The sequence below is a fragment of the Poromitra crassiceps genome (genome assembly GCF_964638095.1).
Source record: "Poromitra crassiceps genome assembly, chromosome: 10".
Taxonomy (NCBI): Eukaryota; Metazoa; Chordata; class Actinopteri; order Beryciformes; family Melamphaidae; genus Poromitra; species Poromitra crassiceps.
This window is the reverse complement of record NC_139631.1, coordinates 12377142-12403206: the sequence shown is the minus strand read 5'-3', so window position 1 is coordinate 12403206 and position 26065 is coordinate 12377142. Positions and strand designations below refer to the sequence as shown.

Sequence of the window (26065 nt, the reverse complement as noted above, 5' to 3'; positions counted from 1 at the left end):
AATCCTCAGTTCAAATCCTAATCAGCTTCTTGATCAGAGTATTTCAAATCCTAATCCAGGTTCTGAACAGATTATATCAATGCTAACATATGATAGCATTATTCCACAAATCTTCAAACTTCAAGTTGACTACCGGTAATCAACTGGCCAAACAACATGAATGAATGCAAAGGTCCATGCTTTCATTCAAACAGGAAGGGAGAGTCCTGAAACAACTTCTCTCGTGAAAGATGCCCATAGTCCAACTGAATAAAGCATTTTTGTTTTGAGTTTCCCAAATAATGGACACGCGTGCAGTGGTGCCTTCAGGAGGAAATGGGAAAAAGAAAATAAGCCTCCTTACCTTGGGCCTGAAGTTAGTGGTGGGGCCGACGTACTCGTGCTGGGCTTTGGGCGTGCCCCAGGGATGGTGCAGCTTGAAGCACTCGTTGCAGTAGCTGGCCTTGCAGTCCATGCAGCTCTTGGTAGCTTCTTGCTGCTGCTGCGGAGGCTTGCAGATGTTACACATGATGGCGACGGCGGAGCGGGCCGCCTGGCGGTAGCGCTCCACGATGTTCTCCAGGGTGAAGTTCCGGAACAGCATGCTGATGCCGCGCTCGCCCAGGTCGATGTCGTGCTGGCAGCCCGGGCACGGGATGGTGGTGACCCGGGGGGTCACAGATCCCCGGCGCCACCCGGGGGATGAGATGGAGCCTGGGGGGAGAGCGAGGGGCGAGAGAGGCTGGAGTCAGACGAGATCACCTCTTCAAATATAGATTCATGATCCTGGCTCTGACTATTTCCAAATCATGTCTGAGGCCCTATTTTCACAAGTGAAAAATTGCCTTTTGATATCTGACAAAGGAGTACGACAGGCATATTTTTGACGTAAAATAGGGCCATGAAAGAGGTGTGCCCACCTTTTGTGTTCCCACAACTTCTGGTTTCCAAAAAGCATCACAACAACTAGATCTTTGACAAATTTGATCTTAGGGCTCAGATTCCTTGGGGAAACCAAGACTATTGTTGCCGATGATAACACCAAACATGTGGACACAACATGCCTGCATGGATAGGGTGTAAAAAGAGCCTCAGCTTTTCACCTCCCTCCCATTCTTTCCATAATGACCACCAAACACAAGGGTGTCTGCACCAAGGCAAACGCCTATCCACACGCTATCATACAGGAAAGGAGTCGAGGAAAGGAGACATCCAAGAGTGCTAGGGCAGAATTTGAGTGGATAAGACAGTATCCTTGGAAGTTATACAGAATACATTGTCTTTTTGAGAAAGTTGTTTTACACTATAAATAATTCAATGTTTTACATTTTCAATTGATGGGTGATCATAAAGAAAACCAAAATGGTGAGAAACGGTAGCATGGTAAATAAATGGAACTACAGCAGGCTACATTGTGCCAAGTACAACCTTAAAACTACAGTTTTAACTCATTTTAACACTAAAAAATGCAATAGACCCTTTTCACAGGGGCCATTTTTTGTTGAAAAGGCAGGGTAAACACAGGTGCAAGCAACACAGTAATGAGGGTTTCCAAGTTACAATCATGGAAGTTGGAAACCCTCATTATTGTTTTGCTAGCACCTGTGTTTACCCTGCCGTTTCAACACAAAATGCCCCCCCGTGAAAATGGGTGTATAGTGAGTGATTTCTAGCAGTTGAACTTTGTGATATGATGTGTCCAGTTCAATGCATCAACACTCATTTTGACATAACACGCCTCTTAAAGCAACAGTGCTGTTAAGAGTTTCTCAGCGTGATCACTGCACTTGTTACTAATGCAACAGCATTATACATGTAACAAGGTCAGCAACAGAGTGACAACAGGTGGAAAAGCAGGATGTGTTACACACAAGGACACGTCACAGATGCAAGCAGGAGGCACATTAAACACCGTCAACAACACGCATAAAAAAAGCCAGCAAGCTGAAGTCACGACACACCAAAAATCACACACTTCAAACAAAAATGCTTCACGTTTTTTGGGGACAGGGGAAATGCGGCGTGCTGAATTTATCTCAATTTGCGAGCGATTATTCCCACTTCTTTTCCAGGCGCCTGTAAATTAAATCAAACACTCCTCAGGCAGATGAAATATTGAAATCAAACCCTCCTCAGGCAGATTTGAAAATGTAAAATGGAAGTTCTGGCTGAGGGAGAAGCGACAGCAGACATGGAAACCAACGTGCTATGAATGCCTGTCCGGCCATCTGCATGCAGTGTGAGTGAGGTAGAGCCGTGAGCAGCACTGAGGACTGTGACAGTGATTTAGTGGAGGTGCAGTCCACTGCCCATGCTGCCTGGGAGTAAAACTCAACTATGGTGCTTTGTTAGCTGTATAGACAGCCAAAGTGAACGTCACTTCCTGCTTCGGCACTGTACCAGAGATTTTCATCCGCCATTTATTTTCCCATAGACATTTCGTAAAATGCTTGTAAAAATAGTTTTACTAGTTCAAACCAAACGGTTCAGATATATTTCGAAACAGGAGAGACCACATAACATTTCACTCTGACCAGAGCGTTAAAAAAATGTGGATTTAAAGAAAATATTTTTTCAATGTTTTTTAAGTTCTATGGTCTCTCCCGATTCTAAATATAGCTGAACCATTTGGTTTGACCAAGTAAAACTATTTATATACGCATTTTACGAAATGTCTATGGGAAAATAAATGGCGGACGGAAATCTCTGGTACAGTGCTGAAGCAGGAAGTGACATTCACTTTGGCTCTCACTCAGCTGTCTTGAATTCATATGACGACTGAGCTGAGCTAACAGTTTCTGTATCATGATTAACATGACTTGCTCTAGTGAAGATAGCATCATTGGATGAAAAGAGTCATTGTTAAAACTAATGGATGGTGCAGAACACAACATTTCTCTAACCTTGGGGGGGGTGGGGTATGTGTGTGCATTTGTGTGTTATGTTGGGACGTTGCACAGACAGGTTCTCTGGTCAGTACTGGTCAGCACAAAAGGTGGGGGAGCATGAGAGAGTCGGGAGACGCCTGCAGCAAAGTGTGAGTGTGTGTGTGTTGATTTGTAGCTCTGCAGAGGCGAGGGCAGAAACTGACGAGTCACTGCAGAGCCGGTACACTCTGGCTTCTCCCTACAGAACTGCACCATCAGTTTCATGTTCATATTTACAGTGCGTTACAATGACTCAGTCCATCATAACAGATACAGAACATCTACTACATCTTGCCTAACAAGACTGTTAATACAAAACTAGACTCCAATGTGAATTGCGAATCCATTAGGTGAAAATCACTTAAATGTTAATATACTTTTTTTTTTTCAATCTAAATAAGCTGCACCTCCTTCTCCATAACATGATACCGCCTATTCTGCTACATTTCCAGAGAGTTATTTGATGTATTGTCTGAGGGGTTTTTGTAAAGATGCGGTTGAGGTGGTTGTTGTTTTAAGATAAAGACTTTCAAAGCACATAGTTTATTTATGGCATTTCTACTTAGAAAGATCCACTGAGCATGTAAAAACAACCTGCATTAGAGAGAAATCCCCCACTTAATCTCGCCAACAAAGGTGGTATTTAGTCCTTTGTTTTGCTTGGCCAACATTCCCTTCTTCTGGTATTTTGTCTAGCAGAAAATGATTAGCAGAGACAGGTATGTCTTCCTAGCTCTATAAACTCAGACCTAATGCCTCGCCCTAAAGGCATATCACTCGCCATCTTAGCAAGCCCAAACACATTGCAGGTTTTCCCGCAGTTTGTGTGTGTGAGTGTGTGTACGTGTTTGTGTGAGTGTGTGTACGTGTGCGTTACAAAGGAAAAGGACCCCACAGCCATCTGAAGAAAGCTGCTTTACTTGCGTCCATAGTCTACCGAATGAATGCAGGGCTTAGCTAGTCTACAGGGAGAAACACACACACACACACACGTAAAAAATTCCAGTTCTACTCCAACTCCTAGGCAACATCCTCACCCCTTCTTCAGTAATTTTTCTCTCCGCTTTTTTCAGTTCCTCTTTGTCCCTGCCTCCCTCCTCTCCTCTCCTCCTACAGACTACCATCCTCACCATCTTCTCTCCTCTGTTTTTCCATCTCGTCTCTCCCTCAAGACAAGACTTTTGTGTTTTCCTTTCTCGCTGCTCTTTCTTTCAACCTCCCTCGTTCTCTCCTCTCTGTGCTGACTCATCACTCCTTCCAGGCTTTGTGTCATTCCCCTTTGCTTCTCTTTCACTCATATTTTTCTAACCTTCTTAATAAGTAAAGCACACGCTACATTTATGCCAACGTGTGGAGAAATTCCACATGCGGAGACGCATTCATCTGAAAAGGGCAAACTGAAGCGTTTTGCCTCTCAGCAGTATCTTTGATTTGTTTAGCCGGCAAAACATGAACATCTCTCTTCTGCTCAGTGGACTTTTTAAGTAGCATAATTATGCCTTTTTAAGTTTTCACTGCATAGCCTAGTATAGATAGGTAATATATCATCTCGTATAGGTTACGGACCTAGACCAGTGGGGGGCTGACAGTTGCAGAAGCTCACATTAGTGGAGCTGAATAACAGCGATAATTTTCGATTTAATTTTTTTTTATGGCTTACGAATTTTTGAAAAAATCTGAATCGAGTAGGCTAACAGCAAAAGCTTGTACATTCTTTGCCGAGTACATGCTTTAGAGAATTAAATGCTGTAACAACCGTAATATAATCAAGATTATACAGTACCAGGTGGGTGATTATGTCGGTGAGTTTGTATGGTAGCGTTGACAAAGGCTAAAGTAGACTTTGAGTAGAGTAGGAATAGAATCAAACTAGGGTTCACAGGGGGTTCTAGTAGCACTGTACTCACTACTACAGCTACTCAAAACATGGAGGCCACGTCTACCTCGACTTCCAAACGACCTTCGCACTGTGGCTGCAAGCAATGGACAGAGAAGTGAAGTGAGACCAACAAGAACAAATTAAATACACGTATCAATGCATAATATGAAGTGAAGTGTGAAACCAGTTTTTTTTAAACATCCATCATGACAGTGATGAAAAACAGCCAACTTAATAGTGAAAAGTAATTAAATGTAAATCATTTGTGCTTGGAAAATAAATCATCTGATTATACAGTTATGGGCAAAGTGGAATACAAAAATCAAAATCTGTTGAAAGTGTAGATACAGAATATGGACATTTCGAATAGTACAGTTAAGTCTTGATTTGTGCCCTTCTTACGATACTTGGTTTAATTTAACACATGATATCCGTACATAGGAACTCAAACCAAACGCAACTCAACTTTTCAGGACTCAACTAACTTCTATTGTGGTAAATTGTGGTAAAACACATCAGTGCAATAACAGTTTATATCAGGCGTCAACAAAGCAACTCAAATGTACATCCACTTTGTTATACAAAAAATAAATACAGTATAATTGACTGCATCCTGTGCCATCGCACGTAAAAGAGTATTACTATCGTTTAAAGTGCACTTGTCAGGAGTTAGCTGTTGGGGGAAAAAAACTTGCAAGCATGGATGGTTTGACTCCCAGTACAACTGTGTGCCTAGTTGGTCTGAAACACAAAACAAGGCAAAGACCAAAAGGAAAGTGATGAAGTTCCAGTAGCCGCCTTCCTCTGTCCCAACACAGCGAGGCTTGTCCGAGCTGCAGACTGATAAATATAGCCTCAAGTCTTTGCTTTCTCTCCGTTCACCTAATCCCTCATTCATTCCTCACAGGCATGGTTGCGTCACCATGACTACCAATGATCTGATCTCCTGGCCAATCGGGTTTAACCTTTTGGTGTTGAATGCGGACGGCAAGATTTAGTGATTGCGTTGAGAGGTAAATGTGCTCATAACGTCCTTCAAGGTTTCTTAATATACATAACACTACTAGTCGACTGATAAAATGCACCGGACATGACAACTACCTTAGTGAATAATCCCCAAGGGAATTCTAGATGTATATGGCCTGTGAAAAGTTCATGACTGAATGAATTTACTGTTCCTTTATTGAAACCATTGCTAAATGAGTTGCAACCATGGTTGCAACGCCGCTATAAATTACTTAAATATACTCTATGTTAACTCACAGCTGGCCAGAAAGATAACAGAAATTATCTTTAGACAAGGGTTTTCATTCTGCTCAAATTAGGTTTCCGGCATAAATTTTGTTTACTTTAAACTGGACTTGATATTTCCTCCATGTCAACAGATGCGGTGAAGAATAGGCTCATTCACTTTGGGTGGTGGTGGGGGGGGGGGGGGGGGGGGGGGGTTTGAATGGGGGTTCTGTGTTCAAGAGTCCGGTCCCAGAGGTTTTGAACCACAGCTGCATAGTGTTCTCAAAAAAGTTGTTCACCTCAGCGTGCTCTTGCCACTTCAGATTCTGGCCTCTAAGTTATCGAGCATCTCAGAGTAGGCCTGCTGAATATGATGCGATCAGTGCTTTCAGAGCAGTACACATACTTTCTTCATACACAGTTTCTCAGAGACTGCTGGTCTGAAGCTACGTGACATCTATATGGTCATAACCAACACTCTTGGTTTTGTAAGATTATCTATGGATCTGGCCCAAGATGATTGAATAATGTATGCATATTTATTAAATTTTTGTCAATTACATCACTCTGACTCACAATGAAATTATTAAATTATGCAGAATGTATATCTTCAGCAGTGAAATTAAAATGGATTAGTATAAATAGTTTGTTTCTCAGCTAATTGCTAATGCCAGAGATAACGTATTTATTTTCATCCGGTACGGCCAAGTCCCAGTCTTGTCAAGGGGAGTCGACAAGGGTACAAATGAGAGAACAACTTTATGGAAATGGCACGCAGCCCAGAGCTCTTGGTAGGCAGAAAGGCAGCCTTGTGTCCCACCACGCTGTGTCCAGAGCTTGGACATTGACCTGCTCGAGCCTTGCCTTAGTGGTGGCATATGTTGTGCACAGAAAATAAAAACTATATTGTGACAATAAAGCTACCACCTCCGCCCCCCCCCCCGCTCCACACACACTTCATCTTTCCTCCCGGCTTAACTTCTCTTTAAGAGTTTTAAATGTCTTAAAGTGGCTTATAGATGTGCTTTGTTCCGCCATGTGTACATAACACACACGCGCCTCTCTCTATCCGATGAAGGGTGGAGTGAAAATGATAACTGCTCTCTTTCTGGAGTGGCAATTATAGATGTTCGTCTCTCTTTCCTGACTCCAAGATCCTCAAATGAATAGATGAGCTCTTGTATGATTGAAGGGAACGGCTGATGCCCAAAGGCCGTTGTAGGCAGAGAAGACGTTTAGGGCTTGAGAGAGCTTGTCAACTTCTCCTTTCTCTTGTTGGACAAAACTACAGAGCTCATCAAGTTCCTTTGCTCTTTTTCTAATCCAGTCTTCTTTTCAGACAATCCCTTTTTTAGAGAAAGAGGTGATGACTGACAATGAAAAAATATATATTTTTAAATAATTTATTCTAGTTTAACTGGGACAGGAGAGACAGACGGGGGACAGGGTTGTCTGCTCGATACCAAAACCAAGATATAATACAATGATACTTTGTCTATTCTTTCCATCAAAATTTCCATAAGCCTATTTTACTATTGGCCTCAAATTTGTATCTGTTAAATATTATCGTATTTAATCATGAAAGGCCCTTTCTGGTAGCTTGTTTGTTAGCACAGTGTAGTTCTATTATAAAACAGCATTTCCTTATTGGACAGAGTGTAGCTATATTAGAAAACAGCATTGTCTTATGTTAGGACAGTGTAGCTATATTATAAAACAGCATTGTCTTATGTTAGGACAGTGTAGCTATATTAGAAAACGACATTTCCTTATTTGAGAACAAAGGCTCGCTTTCTTCTCAGGCCTCGTTTTGCCGCGGTCCTTTTGGTGCAGGTGGATCACAGGCTACAGCAAACCAGACCTGTTGCATGTGGAGCCGACAGTGAAGAGCCATACAGATAATGTAACAGCAGGTCGGCAGTACAGATAATGTAACAGCGGGTTGGCAGTAACGGTATAAACTAATATCCCCTTCCTTAATGGGCATCACAAATGGCCAGAGATGCACTTGATACTTTCATTTCCTGTGATACGAACAGCCCCATTATCAGCCGTGCTTTATAAGGTCCAAAGGTCCAACTCGCAGACTGATCGGCGCGTCCAACAACAACAACAACAACAACAACAGGAGTGCTGTTCCTGAAAAGGCCTTAACCCGCTGGGAAATGTGGGGAAGGTGGTTCATCTCTTGAGTCTCGAATAAAACTACCTGAAGTACCTGAAATGAATTAAGGACATTTGATCATCCATCTACAGAAAAGAAAGAATACTCCTTCAGGTTCCTTACCCCGAGACCCACCTGATCGTACAAGCCTGTCGAGCCTCTCCATGGAGGGGGAGGGCACCCTGGACCTGGGGCTCCCCGGCATGGAGCACTCGGAGCCTGCGTCGAACGAGTCGTCGTGGTTCAGCATCAGCAGCTCGCGGACACATTTGTGGCAGATGCTGTGCTGGCAGGGCAGGATCAGAGGGTGGGTGAACAGCTCCTTGCAGATGGGGCATATCAGCTCCCTCTCAATGTTCTTGATCGGGACCTGGAGATAGACGAGATGATTGTGTGAGCCTCTTCTCAAGATGGACAAAGACTGACAACATGAACTTTGACATTTTGTATTTGTGCATGTGAAGCACCGTCGCTGCCTCTTATCTTGTTGCAAATGCACAAGAAATTATTTTGGGCAAAACACGTATCGTCCGAAATGCTCAACTTTGCCAGGATTTGGTCGCAAGAACATAGCTTTTCTTAGATTTGCTTAATGCTTACAACAACAACAACAACAACCCATTATTGGAGAACCCTCGATTGAGCAACAGTACATTTTGGCTCTTTGAGAAGGCCTATTCGTCTGCACTTCGTTTTGCCAACAACAGTTTGTTGTGGCATCTGGGTGTGTGTGTGTGGTGGACAAACAAACTCCCTCACAGCTCAGTGTCAATTAGCCGATGATGTGGGTAGCTATGAAGAGGAAGGTACCTTCTATCTATACCTGAGCACCCTCAACCCCACTATCGCCTTTGTATGAAGAACACATTCATGCAGTGGCTGCTTTGGCGTCAGCAACTAGCCAGGACTCTAGTCTCTTTAACGTGTTTCCCATACATTACATAACAGCATGGGATTAAGCAGCCTTGTCTAAATATAGACAAACACTATAGTGCAAAATACACAATTTCAATAACACACTCTAAACATCTGATAGGGCCAGGGTCTAGATTAGAAAATGCTTTTCCAAGCACAACATGGAGCTCCTCTGGGCCCCATTTATTTTAGGGAAACTTTGGAAGTGGAAGAGACGGAAAAAGCGGGCAACAGCAATTACAGTAGATTTGGGCTGACTGATTAGTTCATTGATTTTAGGTGGTGCAGATAGGCTGGTCACTTTTCGTGCGCAGTATCCCACCCCCAAAAAACTAAGGTCGCCCTATGTGGACAAACTGTCAATTAGGCGATTATTAGCCGCCGCCGCACATGAGACAATGCACTGACTGAAGAATAACGTAGCTAGAGGAAGTTTAAAGTCCCTGTCTATTCACTATCGTCTTCATAAAACGAGCCACTGATTTGAATCGACGAACGTGTAACCGCCTTAATCTGATCATACTCGTGTAAAAGTGTTGTGAACAAACTAATTTTGAGGCCAAATCCCCAGAGACACAGACGGAGGCTACAGGCTGCACACAATGACGAGTCAGTGAGGGACGCCGAGAAACTGTTTTATCATCTCCCCACAAACACCATCAATCCTCCACTTACCACAACAGAGCTGCGCCGCCTCTCTGCAGACATGATTCAGGGAGAAATAACACCTTTTCTGGCGTTTTCCTCGGGACTAAAAACAATTAGCTAACTTCTTCTCGGACGCGACGTGAAGATGCCGACGGTTGAATGAAATCAAACAGACTGACGCCGGGTGAGAGCTGTGGTGAATGAGCAGCCAGTTTACTGCTGCAGCCAGGCAGGGGGTGGAGAGAGAGAGAGGGGGGGGAGTCTCCATAGGAACAACTGCTGCCTTCAGGTGTTCCTAGTAAAACTCCTACTTCCCAATTCTGAAGTCGTAAATCGACTCGTCACGCATTCTCGTAGCTCTGGTCGGTGTGTGTGTGGGTGGGGGGGGGGTGCAGCATGTAGCAACATTTGTTTTTGGAGGGAGGCTGTTTGTTTGTTTTTGCCTAGCTTGTGCTGTCGTGCTGTAGCAGAATGGAGTGGCTGCAAATATGCAATAGATAGATCAAATAGATGTTTTCATCAATTCATTGGCCAAAAATTGCTATTTTATTTAGCATGGAAAAATGCATGATAACTAAAAGTACATAACATTTACATACATTTATAGCTATCAGTTGTTGACACCGCTCCCATGCTCTCTCAGGTACACTGGAAGTCAGTCAGAGTTGGGGGTGCTGAGATAAAGTCTTTATAACGAGTCAACATATCAAATGCTGGCGTTGATGCCATTTGTTAGATTTGGTGCAATATTTTACTATTTTTGACCACTTGAGTAGCCTATTGATTAGAAAAGGTCAAATATACTCCCAAAACACCACCTGAAGACCTCATGACATTGAAAAACACTCAATGCTGTGATGGCTGTGATGCGATATCAATACATTTTGAAACTTGTAAAAATGTGTGCGATTTTTATTTTATTGATTGATTGGATTGGATGACAAGCACACTTGTCTGAAAATGGCTCAGAAAAACCCACTTAACGTCAATGTACCTGGACATCCCATACATTTTCGGAATTGTATAGGTCTCTAGTCTGTCGTTGTAAAGTTTCATGAGGCTGTGATTATCCTAGAGATCACAATTGGTCATTTTATACAGTGAGGTTGAGTTTAGAAAAATGGTCTCACTACAATGAAATGGCTATGGGGACTAACATCATCACACATGAATACAATTGGGCTCATTGAATCAATCCACAAGAGTCTCAGCTTTCCAGTCATATGCAATTTAGGCAATTCCAAGGCTGTTTAGGGACCTCAGTATGCAGAAATATAGAATATTTAGAATAGGCAAAAATAACACATTTATACTGCATGCAAAAAAACTGCAGGTTTTTGCCAAAATCTGCATGGGATTAGCATAAAGTGGGCATCTCTATAAAGGGGGGCTCGTGGGGAGGCGGCTAACCATAGAATCCAATCCATTCTCATTCAGATATCCTGAGGTGAGAGGTCAAGGGACCCTTTGAAAATGACCATTCCAGTGTTTCCTTCGCCAAAATTTAGCGTAATTTAGCCCCTTTCCAATAAGCTAGCATGACATTGTTGGTATCAATGGATTTGATAGTTAGTTAGGTCTTCTAGTTTCATATGATCTTCACTGGCTTTAAAGATGAGCCTGCTACAGCCTCTAAACAACAATAATGTCGGCCACTGATGCCGGCGTCCTCAAAGAGTAGCCTTTTAGACTTTACAGCCCCCTCAGCACAGCATCCTCTGCTCCCAACATCACATCTCAGACTCAGCAACTTGCCAAATTCAACCGTATCTGAACAATGTGCTCCAATCAAAATGCACTCTACCTTTGAGCATAATGTTTTATTGGCTGCCTAGTGCCTAGTACTATGTCAGTCACTCAAAAAAAGCAGCATCATCAAATTGCTAACCACCGTGCATCTTATATAGTGGGCAATCTCTGCCTGTCTATTCTCTGTCTGTTCTCTGTTTAAATTTTTGTTCCACTGATGATGTCATAGGCATTGTGACATCACTGATGATGTCATCAGCGTATGCGAGCTGCAGGGCCAGCTCGGCGAGCTGCAGGGTGGGTGAGGCCGCTCAGCAGCTGAGCTAGCGAGCCCACACAGTGGGCGAGCCTAGGAATTCAGCACGCGTATCACCCCAAAATGCCTAGTATTGTAAAATGACATATATGTTCAAGTTGTGCCTGCACAATCTAGGCCTACATGTTGAATGAATGCTGATGGCACCTGTTGACATTTTCTCTCTCTTGACAATGGCAAGACAATCAGAAAGAAAATGCAAAAATTACAACAGCTGCCTCATAGTAGTGACGCTATCCTTGTCTAGGGCAGCGTTAAACAAGAGTCTGGTCATGACCAGGCAACAGGTAGTGGCTATATTTCCAACAGCATTTGAAGGCAACAGTGGTTACAGCCTAGTTGTACTGGGGGGGGGCTCCTGAGTTTCTAGTTAGTTTAACAGAGTCAAACAGGTTTAATCAATGTGCAAATCACTCTGCTGCTGTGTGATAGCTAGGGGTTGTATTGCCCACATTTTTGCATAACCTATTGATTTGCCTATCCATACGGATCTGTTGTGCCCATGATGGCTTCCATGGCCACAGCATCCTGCTGCAGTTCTGCATGATTGTAGAGACATATTGCCAGTCTCAAAAACAAAGTTTTCCATCAGGATTTCAGTTTGCAAACTTTGTTGATGCATGAGTCCTATACCAAATATATAAATGAGGAATACATTGGATATTTAGGGGAAAATCACATGCTGTTTTGCAAAACGGGATTGGTCATTCCCCTGTGCATTTACATTCTCTCTCTCTCTCTCTCTCTCTCTCTCTTTCACACACACACACACACACACACACACACACACACACTCACACACACACACACACACACACACACACACACACACACACACACACACACACACACACACACACGCACACACACACATTCCCTAATTGCCTTTGAGCCTCTCGTGATGTCTCATTTTTAGGGTGCATGGAAACAGCCTCGACAGGGTTTTAGGGTGCATGGAAACAGTGTCGAGAGGGTTAAATGGGCAAAGTTCTGTTCCACCCCACATTGGTAACCGTCTCAGTGGCCTGCTGCCAACTGTCCCACACACATTACACTCTGCCTGCCCTGCAGCATCTAACATCACAGCTTCTCATTAAGGTATTATAATACGGTTAGTCTAAGAATAGAATAGATGCCAATGCCTTAAAGCCACATGGCTTAGGCAATGACTAGAATAGAATAGAATAGAAGTAGCCTATGAGTAATAGCATAGGCCTACCATAGATACATGTATCGGTAACATTGTGTATTATAGACCTACCAGAAGGTAAAATGATGTCAATAAAATACAATAGTAGGCCTAATATAATAGAAGTAAGTCTATTTAAATTAATGTAGCCTATCAGAATAAAATAGAATCACGGTTTACAATTATAGAATAGAATAGAATAGAATGGCATAGACAAATCTATCTGATACTTTAAATGGTCATAATAGACTAGACTAGCATAGAATAGAATAGAATAGAATAGAATAGAATAGAATAGAATAGAATAGAATAGAGCCTGCCACACACAGTGCAGCATGGAGGCCGGCGAGCATCTGTCACACCTCCTCGCCGGGCAGGCGGCACACCGGCTCTGTCAGGACCGTAAATCCTGTCTGATTTGAGTGATCTGACGCTCACGGCTCACCTCTCCTCGCTCGATCCGCTCCACGATGCTGGCGAACTCCGTCATGTCCTCAGAGTCCGACATGGTAACAGATGATGATGTCAGGGCGACAGCGCTGCAGGGGGTGATGCTGATTAATGATAACCGATAATAATCAGGACGGGAATATTAAATCAAACGAAACATGCGGAGGCAAATACAGGCGGGATCAAGAGGCGGTGAGGCGGAGATGACATCCAGGGAAAACAGTCCATCCAACCACATCGCTATCACAACCCCTCTCTCTCTCTCTCTCTCTCTTTCACTCTCTCTCTCTCTCATATAGCTACAGTATAAAACATGCGCCGGCTGATTTCAGTTGGAATAATCTTGGAGGGAAAACCCCGCCCTCATCTCCACGCTAGTCTATACTGTACCCCCCCCCCCCCTCTCTCTCTCTCTCTCTCTCTTTCTCTCCTCTCTCTGTGCAGCATCCCTCGGCGGCGACGTCTCGGGTACAGAGCTCTTTGTATTCAGCTCTGTCAGAAATCAGACTTTCAGTGATTGACGTCCGTTTTGATTTTTTAATATTAGAAATAGGCCTACAAATAGCTTACTGATAATAATATTGAGGTTGACTGAATGTCTTGTTTTCCAGTCTACGCCTATCAGTCAAGTTAGCTGTTGTTTACGCATGGGTGCATGGCAACGCGCTCATGCGTGCATATGCTATTATAGGCCGATTTCTGCTCATCCCGACCCAAATAACTCGCTGTAGCCTTTTTGGTCTCATAGTGCGCATATGTTCGTGCTTTTGTTGGGTGGAAAAACACCAGAGTCTAGTTCACATGAGAGTCAGTGAGGGAACACCTTATTAATATTTAAAAGAAAGAGGGTTCATTCAATCGTCTCTTGAGCCTGGCTATAGCTAGCCTACATGATTGAGACCGGATTAAGTTTAAATTCTGGCAATGCCACTTGTTCCGCGTCACCAGATGGTCTGTCTCCATGCAGACTTGGATTATTCTCCTCTTTTTTGGGCGGGGGCGGGGGGGTTGCATTTCTTCATCTCTGTGCTATGGAAAATTAAAAAATACTCTTTTAAATGAACTTTTTAAAGAGACAAAATTATCTTACTAATGTTCAGATGTTCTCATAAACCCAACACTGACTTTTTTAGTGACAAAACTGAGCATCTAGCAATTTTTTTCTTTATTATCATATTTGATTCATGAAGAAACAGAAGCATGCTGCTAAGATTTCTAGACATCTATGCAGTTAGGCACCTGTCATGAATGCCCCATATAGACTCATAATTGAGCAGCAGAGCCCTCCACTTGAGTGAATAATCATTAGGAAACATTGATTAGTTTGTTTGTAGAATTGATTAAATAACATCCTCAGCTGATGAACTCTCCACAGCATCCTCGAGCCTATAGTATACTGTAACCTGTGACCTGTCTCACTTCATCCTCATCATCTGATAACTCGTTGTCCAAGCCATCCTCTACTATTTTGAGCAAAATTATCTCCTGTTTAGTCATCTGTGTGTCTCTTAAAATGTTATAACATCAGGGGAAAAAGTGTTGGCCACCACAGTGGACACTGACAAAAGTGCCATATTCAGAGAGGGTTACAGTTTACTCTCAACTGTTGTTAATAGCCTACAAGTCCATTCCTCAAACTCAATCTACAGAAACACCATGCATACTTTTAAACACGTATCTCTCTTGCACTCGTAAAATGTATTTTAGATTTTTTTAATAATCAATTTGAAGAGACAGGGCATTGGTTACAACCCAGAGTCTATCATTCTGACGACTAGACTGGGTGCCCAGATTGCAACCCAACAAATTTGATATAAGTGAAAAGTCCAGGATGTCCTCTACACACTGCAACAGGTTTCATCATAGTTCTTGATATTAAGAGCAGAGAGTAATGTGGACTACAGTGTACAAAAATGAACCGCTGAGTCTCAGGAGGTCGATGATTTTGTGCATGCAGGCGTGAGACAGCAAGTTGCTTCCAGCATACAGAACAGATGGAAAGAAAGTCGACAGGGTCCTTATCTCCAGACAGAATATGGAATCATATTGAATATATGAAACTTTATGTTAAAATTATTAAAGTAGCACTATATAAATAGCCTGATATTCAGACTGAATAGTCAACTCGTACACTCATTCATTTCCATCAAGAGCAGCCAAACGTAACTCCATGGAGTGGGTGGATTCAGAGGTCTGGACCCAGGCTACTATAGAACCATTATCAGAATCAGAATTATATATCCTCTGATTCCCAGAAAACCAACCCAGATGCTGTTATGTCCCCTTTTCCATCATTTCTATACATTCTTTTCATTGTTGTGGCACGATCTGGCATCAGATTATGGTTGATAAGCATCTATCTGATGTCTAAATGTGTCTACATCAGCTGCACATGTTTGTTTTTCCCCCAAAACAGATTTGAACCTGAGACTTCAACATTAGACAGCACATTTCTACCGGGCAGCCTCTGCTATTAGCTGTGGAAGTCCTCCAGTGAATATGGGTCCATATACGACCACACCCAAGATACAGCTGCAGCTGGCTTATCAAGGGAGCCTTTTCCCTACAGTTTTCATTTGGGTTGGGCTGTTCACACAAGAAACATAGTTGAATCTATGACATACATACATTTAGCTGCTTTCTAAACAGAGAAAAAGCATTACATCTGGAATCAAAAGGGCTATTAAAAGTATTTTTGTGACCCTAATAGATCTAGTCTTGATAGCTGGGTGTGACTATAGGACACATGCATGCATCATTTTATCCATATGAATAATAATGCAAAGACACACACACACAATCCCACCTGGGAGCTGCCTAACACATCATTATTGCTGGCTGTGATAGGTTCCCGGCTAATGTTATGTGTGCTTCTTCACTGACCTGGCAAATAAGGAATAAAAACACATTGTGTTTGTGTCTAAAGCAGAAGACATCCACTTTGCAGGAAAATGAAAGCCAAATAGAGAAACAGAGAAACATGTTCAGCAGACCACATCTTTGCAAAATAGAGCAACAAATGCAACACATGGGGTCCTTCAGCCAGGCGCACAGATATGAGAGAGGAAGAGAGGCTCGGTGTCTCAACTTCAGAGGCAACCGTTTCTGAAGCTGTACAGCTGCTTATCTCACAATCTCACATGTTTATTATCAGATTCATTAAGGGTGTCACTTATCGGGCATTTATGTATAAAGAGTGGGGACAATAGTTTGTTTCATACATGCATGAAAGAAAGAAGAGATACCTTGTATCAGGCTACAGAAGAAAGCCCCCTCAGAGCCAGAAAGAATGGGGTCAGTCAGAGGGATCTCAATCATCTCTCCTCCTGCATCTATCTTTAATCGAAGCCTATACTGCTGCTGCTGAAGCTGTGTGCAGTCCATTAGAGAGTATGTTGGAGATTAATGAATGACTTTACAGGAGCTGAAAACCAGAGTAACTCAGTGAGCCAAACAGTGATCAGAATCTCATGGGGAGATTAGGTAATGATGAACAGTTTTTTCCCCTTGTGTTTTTAGCATGGGTGCATGGCCTCGGTGGGGAAAAATCCACCTGATGCTCAAAGGCTATGAGGATGAGGTGGAGGCATCCCCTTTGTTGCCATTAATATTGCCTGTGGTACTCTTCCTTTAACCATTTTTCTATTGTTATCATTTCCATTGTATGCCATGTTAAACCAGCCTGGTATCCAGCCACATATGAATCACAGTCGTCATCACTCTTCATATGGATTCATTGGGGCTGGTTACCAGGCTAATGTTTATTTATTTATTCGTTTATTGAACAGGGACAAACGCATTGAACATTATTTCATATGACCTACAAAACAGATGTCATGCATACAGGTTTCTAGCAAGGGCTAATTTGCAACCCCTGTCCCTGGTTAGGCCTTTACTATTAAAACAAAAGTTCAAGAGAAAGGTTAAAACAGTAGCAAAACGTTAAAAACGGACCATATAAAACAGAACAAAATAAAGAGAAAAACAAAAAGCAAAAACACAAAACAGATAAGGACAGAAAACTAAAATAGTACTGGTAATAGTTAAACCACTGTACAAGAGAATAAAGGATACAATAAAGGAGAAGGTGAGGGAAATCACTGCAAGCTCACCACCTTGCCCCATGTTAGAGTTAGTGAACGGGAAGGACATTTCTATAAGCAGCACATCTCGGGGGGGAGGACTTGAAAACACACAGAACAATTGAAAATGTTAGTATGCGTCTTTATTGACCATAAATACAGTATGCACTGCCAAGGGTCATCAGCATTTCTGTCCTTTCCGAAACTGAAGTATAATACATCACATGATCACTTATCCAATACCTCTAACCATCTCATACAGCTGTAAACATATTTTCATCATGAGCACTTGCACAATAGAAGTGACATAGGTATAGACTTTGACATACATATCTACACTCAATGTTTCTACAAAGTATAGAAAAAATAAATCCAATGACATTTGTTTATGTATATTAGTTTATGATGGGGCATTGTTCATGAGTGACCCCAAGCGGCATTTTGGCTGCATCTCAAAAGACTAATAAATCCGTCCTCCCGTCTTTTCACATCTCTCCAACACAAATCCCTTCAGTTTGATGTTGTCGGCATCATCTGCAGTGCCTTGAGGCAGAAAGGAGATGCAAGAACATAAGTAACAACTGTTAGGATGCAGCCTTCACCTGTAGCAGAAGAAGATCCATCCTTCCATTCTTTCATCCATCTATTGAGTAGCTTGCCCCTTTCCAGGGTCAAGAATGCAGCATTTGTGGGCTCTGTCTCAGTGAATTCTCCCCTCCTTCAGGAAATGCATTAATCGATCCGACGTGACCACACTGGACAAAACCAGCTTCTGGTAAAACTACTACTGCCAATCATCTGATGTCAGCTTAGATGAGTGAAATCTACACAGAAGGAAGGGGAAAAAAAAAAGCTTGAATACACCTTCCCTCCATCCCTTCTGGAGAAATAACACTCATCGAAAACGCCTTTATTGGTCGAAACTGTAGTGAAATTGAAACCTGCCAAAGGCAGATTTAAGCCTGCTGTGATTGTGCTGAAATGAGACAAAGGAGGAGGAAGTGAGAGAGGTTTCAGAGAGCAGCCACACAGAGCAAAGCTGCATGAGGCACATTTCAGAGAGAGTCAAGTTTGAGTGAGTGGTCTGGCCATGTGACTTAGTCAACCAAACCCCAGAGGAAGAAATAAACGTCACTTAAACCCAAAACAAAAGGCTTCTGAAGATGCATGGGAGCCACGGTTATTCAATTTCATTTTGGCTCCACAGTGCTGCTTCAGAATATCACATTTTCCCCCGTTTCTTTCCTCCACGTTCTCCGTCAGTGCATCAGGACCACTTACCACCAAATCCACCTAAAGACAAAGTGTTATGAGAGGGTCACAACACAGCAAAGTTTTTTTTTAACAAAAATATCTCTTACATAAACGTAACAAATAATTAAAGGCAAAATTAGCTTGAATTTGTTCACTTCAAACACAAACAATTTGTATGTCTGAGGCTCAACCCAGCAGGTACAATTACATCGATTTTATGTTTACTACCCCCTAGGTTAAATTATTAAACACGTTTTGTGGAGATAAAGAAAAATCTGACTAAAAATGTGTGCTTAGTCTCGGTAAAACAACACTGAGTAAGTAACCAAACAGTTGAAAAGCAATAACAGGAGAAAAGACAGCACACAAAGATCAACCAGTAGAATCGTAGAAATGCTTATTGTCTCAGGCAAAATAGTCACATAAAGTAATATAACAATATAAATTTAGGCTAAAGAAGCAGTTGGCTAAAAAGCACTTGTCCTCACACCAAAACAAGGCTATATAAGACTGGGGTTTGGATCCTCTGACGATGGTGCAGAGGGGAGAAAAGATTCCTGCCTCCGACGCTTTACTTTCAATAATAGATGGGCCAAATCATTTATTTATTCAGCTCTCCTTCTCTCTTCTCTGCTTTCTTCTGTCTGTCTGCTGCTCTGGTTTCTATTGCTATACCCAGGGTGACGCGGTGGGAGGGAGGGGGTGGATTCTGAAAAGGGAGGAGGGGACAATATTTTTTACAGCCAGTCAGAACCCGGGGTTCGCACATACAGGAGCGCCGTCTCTCCCAATGTATTCCCCACTCTGACCCTGACCGGCTTATGCCTGTGGTATTGTCTCCTCCTCGCTTGCGGGTGGTTGCGGTCTTAAAGGGAGAGCATTCAATCTCAGTGGCTGGGGCATCGGAGGCTTGGAGTGAGGAGGATGCTGAGAGGAGCAGGTTCAGCCCAACACAGCGTCTCAGTGCCGACAGTACGTGGGCACCGTATCGATTGATCTCGGCACAAGGGGCAAGAAGGCGTGGCCGAATCACGTGACCTCCATCACGTTCTATCGTGCCTGTGAGCACTGTGTACGCAGCAACACACTGAACTGTGCTTTAGTGACAGTGGAGCGGATGGTGGATGGCTACGAGGTTAAAGATTACAAGGTTCGGTCAAGTCTTGAGGAAGTCAACGTCTCAGCGGTCTGCGATGTGACCGGCACAGTAGAGAAGGGTCGTTTCCATAATTAGACTCATCGAAAAGTTCTGTTCCTGTGCATTGTTCGTTGTTTTTGCCCCGTAGCCAAACATTCAGTTCCTAGTGCCGTTCAAAAGAACAATACATTTCCTCCATCCTGTGATGCCACTGTCTGTCTCATCTTTCTCCTATTGATTCTAGCATGGCTATAGTCCCTTGCAGGGGATGAGGAGGCTGGTGGTGATGAGGCGCTTAGTTCAGTTTTGAGTTGAGGAGCCGGGGGCTGTCCGGCTTGTATCTGCTGTTAGAATGGACCACTACCGCCTTGCAGGGAATACAGGATTTCCCCCCTTGCTTATTAAATCCCCCGAGAGGCCAAACTTTTTTTTTAATCTCTCTGCCTCAAGAAAAATGTGGAATATCCAATATATTGTCTGTGTTCTGCGAAGATAAGGCCCTAATAGCTGAGCACAAATACGCTTCTGAACAGGTGCCAAAAACCGTAGATGCTCCTACAGATTGTTCTGTGCTCTAAGCTACATACGCATGAAATCCACCACGCTTGGGCATCTCCAAGTATCATGGGGAAGCCTGCAGTGAAGCTGGAGGAAGCAGAGTTTAAGGGAGTGATGAGGAACTCAGGGGAATAGGCCTGCCAGGCGCGTAGTTAAGAGGCTTTGGAGAAGTTCAAGAGCAGTGCAACGGTCCTATTGTTGGACGGCTCATGAAGGCAAGGTAACAAGAATTATGTAGCAGGTCATGCCTTGGAGTGTTTTCTCTGTGAATCTACTTTTTCCTCCAAGGTTCCAAAATATCAAAACTAATTTTACCGTCGGACCCATACTGGTTTGCGGGTGGTTGTTTAGAAAGGAAAGGCCACCAGTTACTCCAGAAGAATTTGAAGAGCCACTTTAGATCTTCCCCCAGCCCACTTTGGGTTTCACCCCAGATTTTGAATCACACCATCTCGGAAGAAGTTTCTTATTGTCCATGTGGAGGGAGTCGGTACTTTACATCGCTGGCTAGGAAGCTTTGCAGAGAGCAGTCAGAAAGGTCTTGTGGTTGACCATGCTGATGAGGCTAAGGAGCAGGTATTGTCCAAAACCGGTATCGTCTAAAAATGTTGCAAAATTGAGGCATCTGGAATGTCTTCAAGTCTCCAGTGACTCCGATTTTAGTTTGTGGCACAACATTTGATCCAACTATAAACAGACGTAATTTCTACTGTCTGTTATTTACGGTACTCTTATCTTGTCTACAACTAAAAGGCAGCGAGAAAAGTTTGGCTTATATTGCTTAACAGAAATGTTGCTTTAGGTAGACTTAAATTTAATTCCAGGAAGCTACCACTGTACAACTGGAGTCTTCAAAAACGTTCCTGATCCCCGAAAACCGGTTTCGGTATATAGCGGCGGCTGATCCTATTGTCAAGTGCTGTCAGGTGCAGGTGCCTGCGTTGTCCCTCCATGTCTGCTGCAGCTGCTGGAGGTGCTGAAAGGCTCTCTGGGTGATGTTAAGAGCTGGGTGGACCTTCCTCAGACTGGGCTCTCCGATCAGAGACAGACCACACAGCCCTAAGTAGGCATGGAGAGGGTCTGGTGGAGAGGACAGGGCAGGAGAGGAGAGCGAGAGGGAGGGAGAGGCATAGAGACAGATGAGGGATGAGAAAAGTAAAAAAGTGGGAGAGAGAGGCGGGAGAGAAACGGGAGAAACTAGGTCAGGTGGTTGGTTGCCTGTATCGCAGCACTAACAGCTGCTTGTGACAGGTGTCAGCTTCAGAATGACCAGAGCTAATAATGGTATAAATAATATTTAGTAGTCACCTCAACCTCTTAAAATAAGGAAAAACAACTCAAAATCATAAAACTGTCTGAATACTTTGATCCAAGCACTTTCTGAAGGCTATTCTCCATAAACACCACCTCATTATTAAGCAGGAGCATTTTTGTTGTTGCACTGTTTCTTTAAGGAAATATAAATAATGCACATAGGTCGGTCTGTGCTCCTCCCCTCCCCTGGGAGCAGACTAAAAGCCATGCAGGCCAGTAAATGGAACGGTAATTGAATTATAATGAAATGACAGGTGATTGGAGACTGACAGAATCAATCAAAACACCATTAGCAACATCAGTCAGGATTCATAAGGACTCAAGCTCAAAGCTGTTCAGAGATTTCTGGGTTAGCCCGAACTGTGAGGGGAGATTTATTATGCAAGTTGAAGACTGCTTTACACAGTCTACAAGATGTTATCTTAGAATTAAAAAATATGTCATATGGAGTCGTTTCTCTTCCAAATTCAAAATCTGAGAATGGGGTTTCAAAATAAAAGCCTTGAAAACCAATGTGATGATACACCGCTCTTTACAAGAGCAATGGCTCCAGAAAGTTCTGAACTAGGACCAGTCAACAGGACTTCTACGTTTTCTCAAACTATGATGCGTCCGGAAATTAAATAAGTTGTGGGTCCTTTCCTGGGGCGCGTACTGTACGCTCACATGACAGGTGTATTTCATTAAGACACAATTCAATAAGAATCAATCAATTTGGACCGAAATTGTGATCCTCCTAATTATTCATAATTATTAAACACTGATGCAAGAGCTGAACTCGCATTTGGAAAGGCCAAAGTGGGGCCAATCACTTGCAACATTATGATAAATCAAGCGCTCCTCACATTATGTGGCCTTGGTCTCCTTGACAAATACACAAGCTGCCTCTTTTGTTCTACATTGTTGCTACCTTCCTATCTTCCCAGACCAGTTCCTGCGTCATTGGCCGTAGACCACTGTGCATTGTTCAGAAACACAAGTCCAATGCTATCTGCACCTACAGTATACTCCAAAATAGCTCCTTTTAATTCCTAGAAAACACTTTTGTTCTAGAATATTTAAGAGGCTTTTTGAATACAGCCTCTGTGTTTTTCTTCTGTGTCATTGTTTCGTTCGGCCTATCTTCCAAGCCCAGTTCCTGTCATGTGAGAAGCTGGATCTCTTGTGTCCTCCGGCTAGCTATGAACAATCGCCTCATCAATTAGACATCACACAGGCAAACAAACACACACACACACACACACACACAGGCAAACACACACACACACACACACACACACACCATAGAAGTTTAGGGTTACAAGCAGTTTTCCAACCACAACTCCACCCCTGAGCTCCCTGCACCTGCGGAGTGCAGGGCAGGGCAGTAACGCTCTGACAGATACCATGAACACACGCAATGTTCAAAAGCCTCTGTGGCCTTAGGTCAAAGGAGAAATGAAAGATTGAAACTGCTTGCTTTTTGTTCTTGAGGTTGATAAAGTGACCAAGAAACAAACAGCAGCACAGCCTCTCACACATTTTCATCCCGTCCTTTTATGTTGTGTTTATGCTTTGTTTCCACCACATGGCCACTCAGCTGGCTTACACCAAAACCCCCACATCATCATTCAACTTCTCCACACAAAAACCACCACTGTCTGCTTAGGTTTCCTCTTGCAAAAACACAGAAGCTCCAACTACGCTCGTCACTTCAGCATTTTTTAGATCAAATTTTAAGGATCAAATTTCACTAGGGCTGGCCGAATATCATGTTTTGGGCTCTGGATATTGCCACTAAAATAACAGCAGTTCAAAGTTGTATTTGTCTCATGCCAAGGTACAATGTAGGTACAGTAAACAAAGCAGTGAAATGATGGTCGGCAAAAAACAACAACAAAAAAGCACAGTATTGGATATAAACGGTTGGTTTCAACTTGACAACATAAACATTCTAAATTGTCTGTAGCTTACTTACTGCTGCAGTGTTTGCTAATACAATAGCTGACAGGAAATAAGCTAGGTTTCAAACAGTTAACTAGCAACATAATTCCATGAAAACAGTCTATATCCTCCACTTTCGCAGCACGCCCAACATACATACTAGTAGTGTACTACCACAAGTAGATTTAAATTCTGTGGGAAACGCCTACCCAAAGAACAAACTACCTGAATAGTCGAATATTCGGGTCCAGCCCTAGAGATGTCCCGTCCTGTACATATGACAACTGTTGGCCTGAAACTGTTGTTATGTGTCTGCTGCTGTATCTATTTAAATCGGTATATGTACATTCCTTTATCCAGCTCTTCCACTCCATCTCTTTACATTGCTTGTCTGTGCTTTGTGGCAGGATGGCCTCCAGACAACGCAGAGTTCTGATCACAATGCCTCCATACCTGCTTCTCAACACGTGTTAGCAGTGTGAGCACAGACGTGACACATAATGCATGCAGGCATGATGAATGGTACACACACTGTCCACATGGCTACAGCGTCAAACATACAAAGATGTACACACACTGTCCACATGGCTACAGCGTCAAACATACAAAGACTGCTTTTGATTTCATTGCATTAACATTTTGAGTTGGCCTTAACCCCACAATGGAAAGCTGGCCAATATTCCCACCATTCACAGCACTGGGAGGTTGTCTGAAATTCCATGGCGATCACGGAAAGAGTGAGAATCTCATTCTCATGAAAAGAAAAGCAGTCATCAATTCTGCTGTTGTTTTCAAGTTTGGCACACTACGACTATTTTTTTTACTTTATGGTTTCTTTTAGTAGCACCCAGAGGGCAGGCAGCGCAAGAAGGCACATTTGTTATCAAAGTCTTGCAGTGTTGTTGTCTGACACAAACACACATTTTCAACAACAAATATGAACTGAAATATGAATCCTAGCACCACATTGGACCTGTGGGCTCTAAATCAGTCTTATTTTTCACAGAAATGTGTGGACCCCTGGGAGTTAGACCCCCCCTGGTCTGGAACACAGTGGTCTCCAAAGCCTCCACGACACACTGATGATATCACTTATTATGTATAGAATTGGTGATGTCACCAGTGATGTCACTCGAGTACTCAATGATGATGTCATCAGTGAGTGATGTCACCAGATGATGTCATCATTGCTCGAGTGACAGGTGATTAAGTTAAGGGCAATCAATCAGTAATTAGGGCAATCAATCGGTCCTAATTACCGAATTAAAAAATCTGGCTCCGTTAGGTCAGGTAATTGTTTACCTGGATGACTGTCCGGCCACTTAGCAAAGCCGCCCACCAATCGATCCTGTGTGGATAGGATGTAGCGTCTGTTCTTCTCATAGTTAGTGTACTGGAATACATCTAACAGCTAGGAGAGGAGAGGGGAGGGGAGGGGTGAGGGAATGATATGAGCATAAGAGAAAAGCAGGCAACAAGAGGATAAGGATAATCACATCATTGATTTCATGTCACAAAGTGGGGTCATCACAATCAATATCCAATGAAGAACATATCTATCAAAATATATTCATGCAGCCTCATTCTGTGCCATATACAAATATTTTGTCTATGTGTGTGTGTCTTTGTACCTCTGGCATAGTTGTGACCTAGAAATTAATTTTTCCCCAGTGATATATTTGTTTGTGTCTATGTGTGCATGCATGTACTAACAGCTGTGTGTGTGTGTGTGTGTGTGTGTGTGTGTGTGTGTGTGTGTGTGTGCACCTCTGGCATAGCTATGACCCAGAAGTCTATAGGTTGCTCACAGGATTTCTGGGTTGCGTGTGTGCGTTTTGACACGCACAATCACATGTTTACAGATTTATTGGGTTGTTTGCAGCACAAAATGTTGGATATTTCCCCCAAAATGTGTGTGTGTTGGGAGTTGACAGCAGTGTGTGTGTGTACCTCTAGCGTAGCTCCCACCCAGAAGGAGTAGCATGTGTCTACAGGTTTGCTGGGGCGGCCGTGGAAGCCACTCTGCTGCCTCATGATGCACCAGCGCCGGATCCGGTCCAGCTCGCGCTGACTCAGCGCTTCCTCCAGACGACCCATCAGACACAGAGAGGCTACAGCACAGAACGTCCAGCCGCCTGCACAGACAGCAGACACACAGCCGACAGGAGGGATGTGTGAATGTGTGCAAAAATCTCTACGCGTTTACCGCGGGCAATTTTCGCTGTGTAAATGTGTATATGTTTTAGGATTCGTGTGAATTGAAATCAGACTACCGATTCCTGACAATATCAAAAGTGGAAACTTTGGTTGTGCAAGTGTGGGCAGCCCATATATTTGGGGTTGTAAC

The 26065-nt window shown here is 43.1% G+C and overlaps 2 protein-coding genes across 3 annotated transcripts in view; both read right to left on the bottom strand.

The window, feature by feature from the left end:
* Positions 1 to 9895, bottom strand: part of trim36 (tripartite motif containing 36) — a 37110-nt gene extending 27215 nt beyond the window's left edge. Inside the window, exons 1-3 of one of the 2 annotated variants that reach the window (XM_083644501.1) lie at positions 9773 to 9895; positions 8318 to 8552; positions 344 to 693 (exon numbers count right to left, since the gene is read on the bottom strand). In XM_083644501.1, coding sequence (XP_083500627.1) covers positions 344 to 693; positions 8318 to 8552; positions 9773 to 9805 — 618 coding nt within the window. In that variant the 5' untranslated portion in view covers positions 9806 to 9895. Of the gene's footprint in view, positions 1 to 343; positions 694 to 8305; positions 8553 to 9772 lie in introns of those variants that run through there. The other variant, XM_083644500.1, reaches the window with a different exon arrangement.
* A 7781-nt stretch (positions 9896 to 17676) lies between these two features.
* Positions 17677 to 26065, bottom strand: part of pggt1b (protein geranylgeranyltransferase type I, beta subunit) — a 28876-nt gene continuing 20487 nt past the window's right edge. The window contains exons 7-9 of the mRNA XM_083643840.1: positions 25669 to 25853; positions 25021 to 25129; positions 17677 to 21561 (exon numbers count right to left, since the gene is read on the bottom strand). Of these exons, the coding sequence (XP_083499966.1) occupies positions 21404 to 21561; positions 25021 to 25129; positions 25669 to 25853 (452 nt within the window). The 3' untranslated portion in view covers positions 17677 to 21403. The remainder of the gene's footprint in view (positions 21562 to 25020; positions 25130 to 25668; positions 25854 to 26065) is intronic.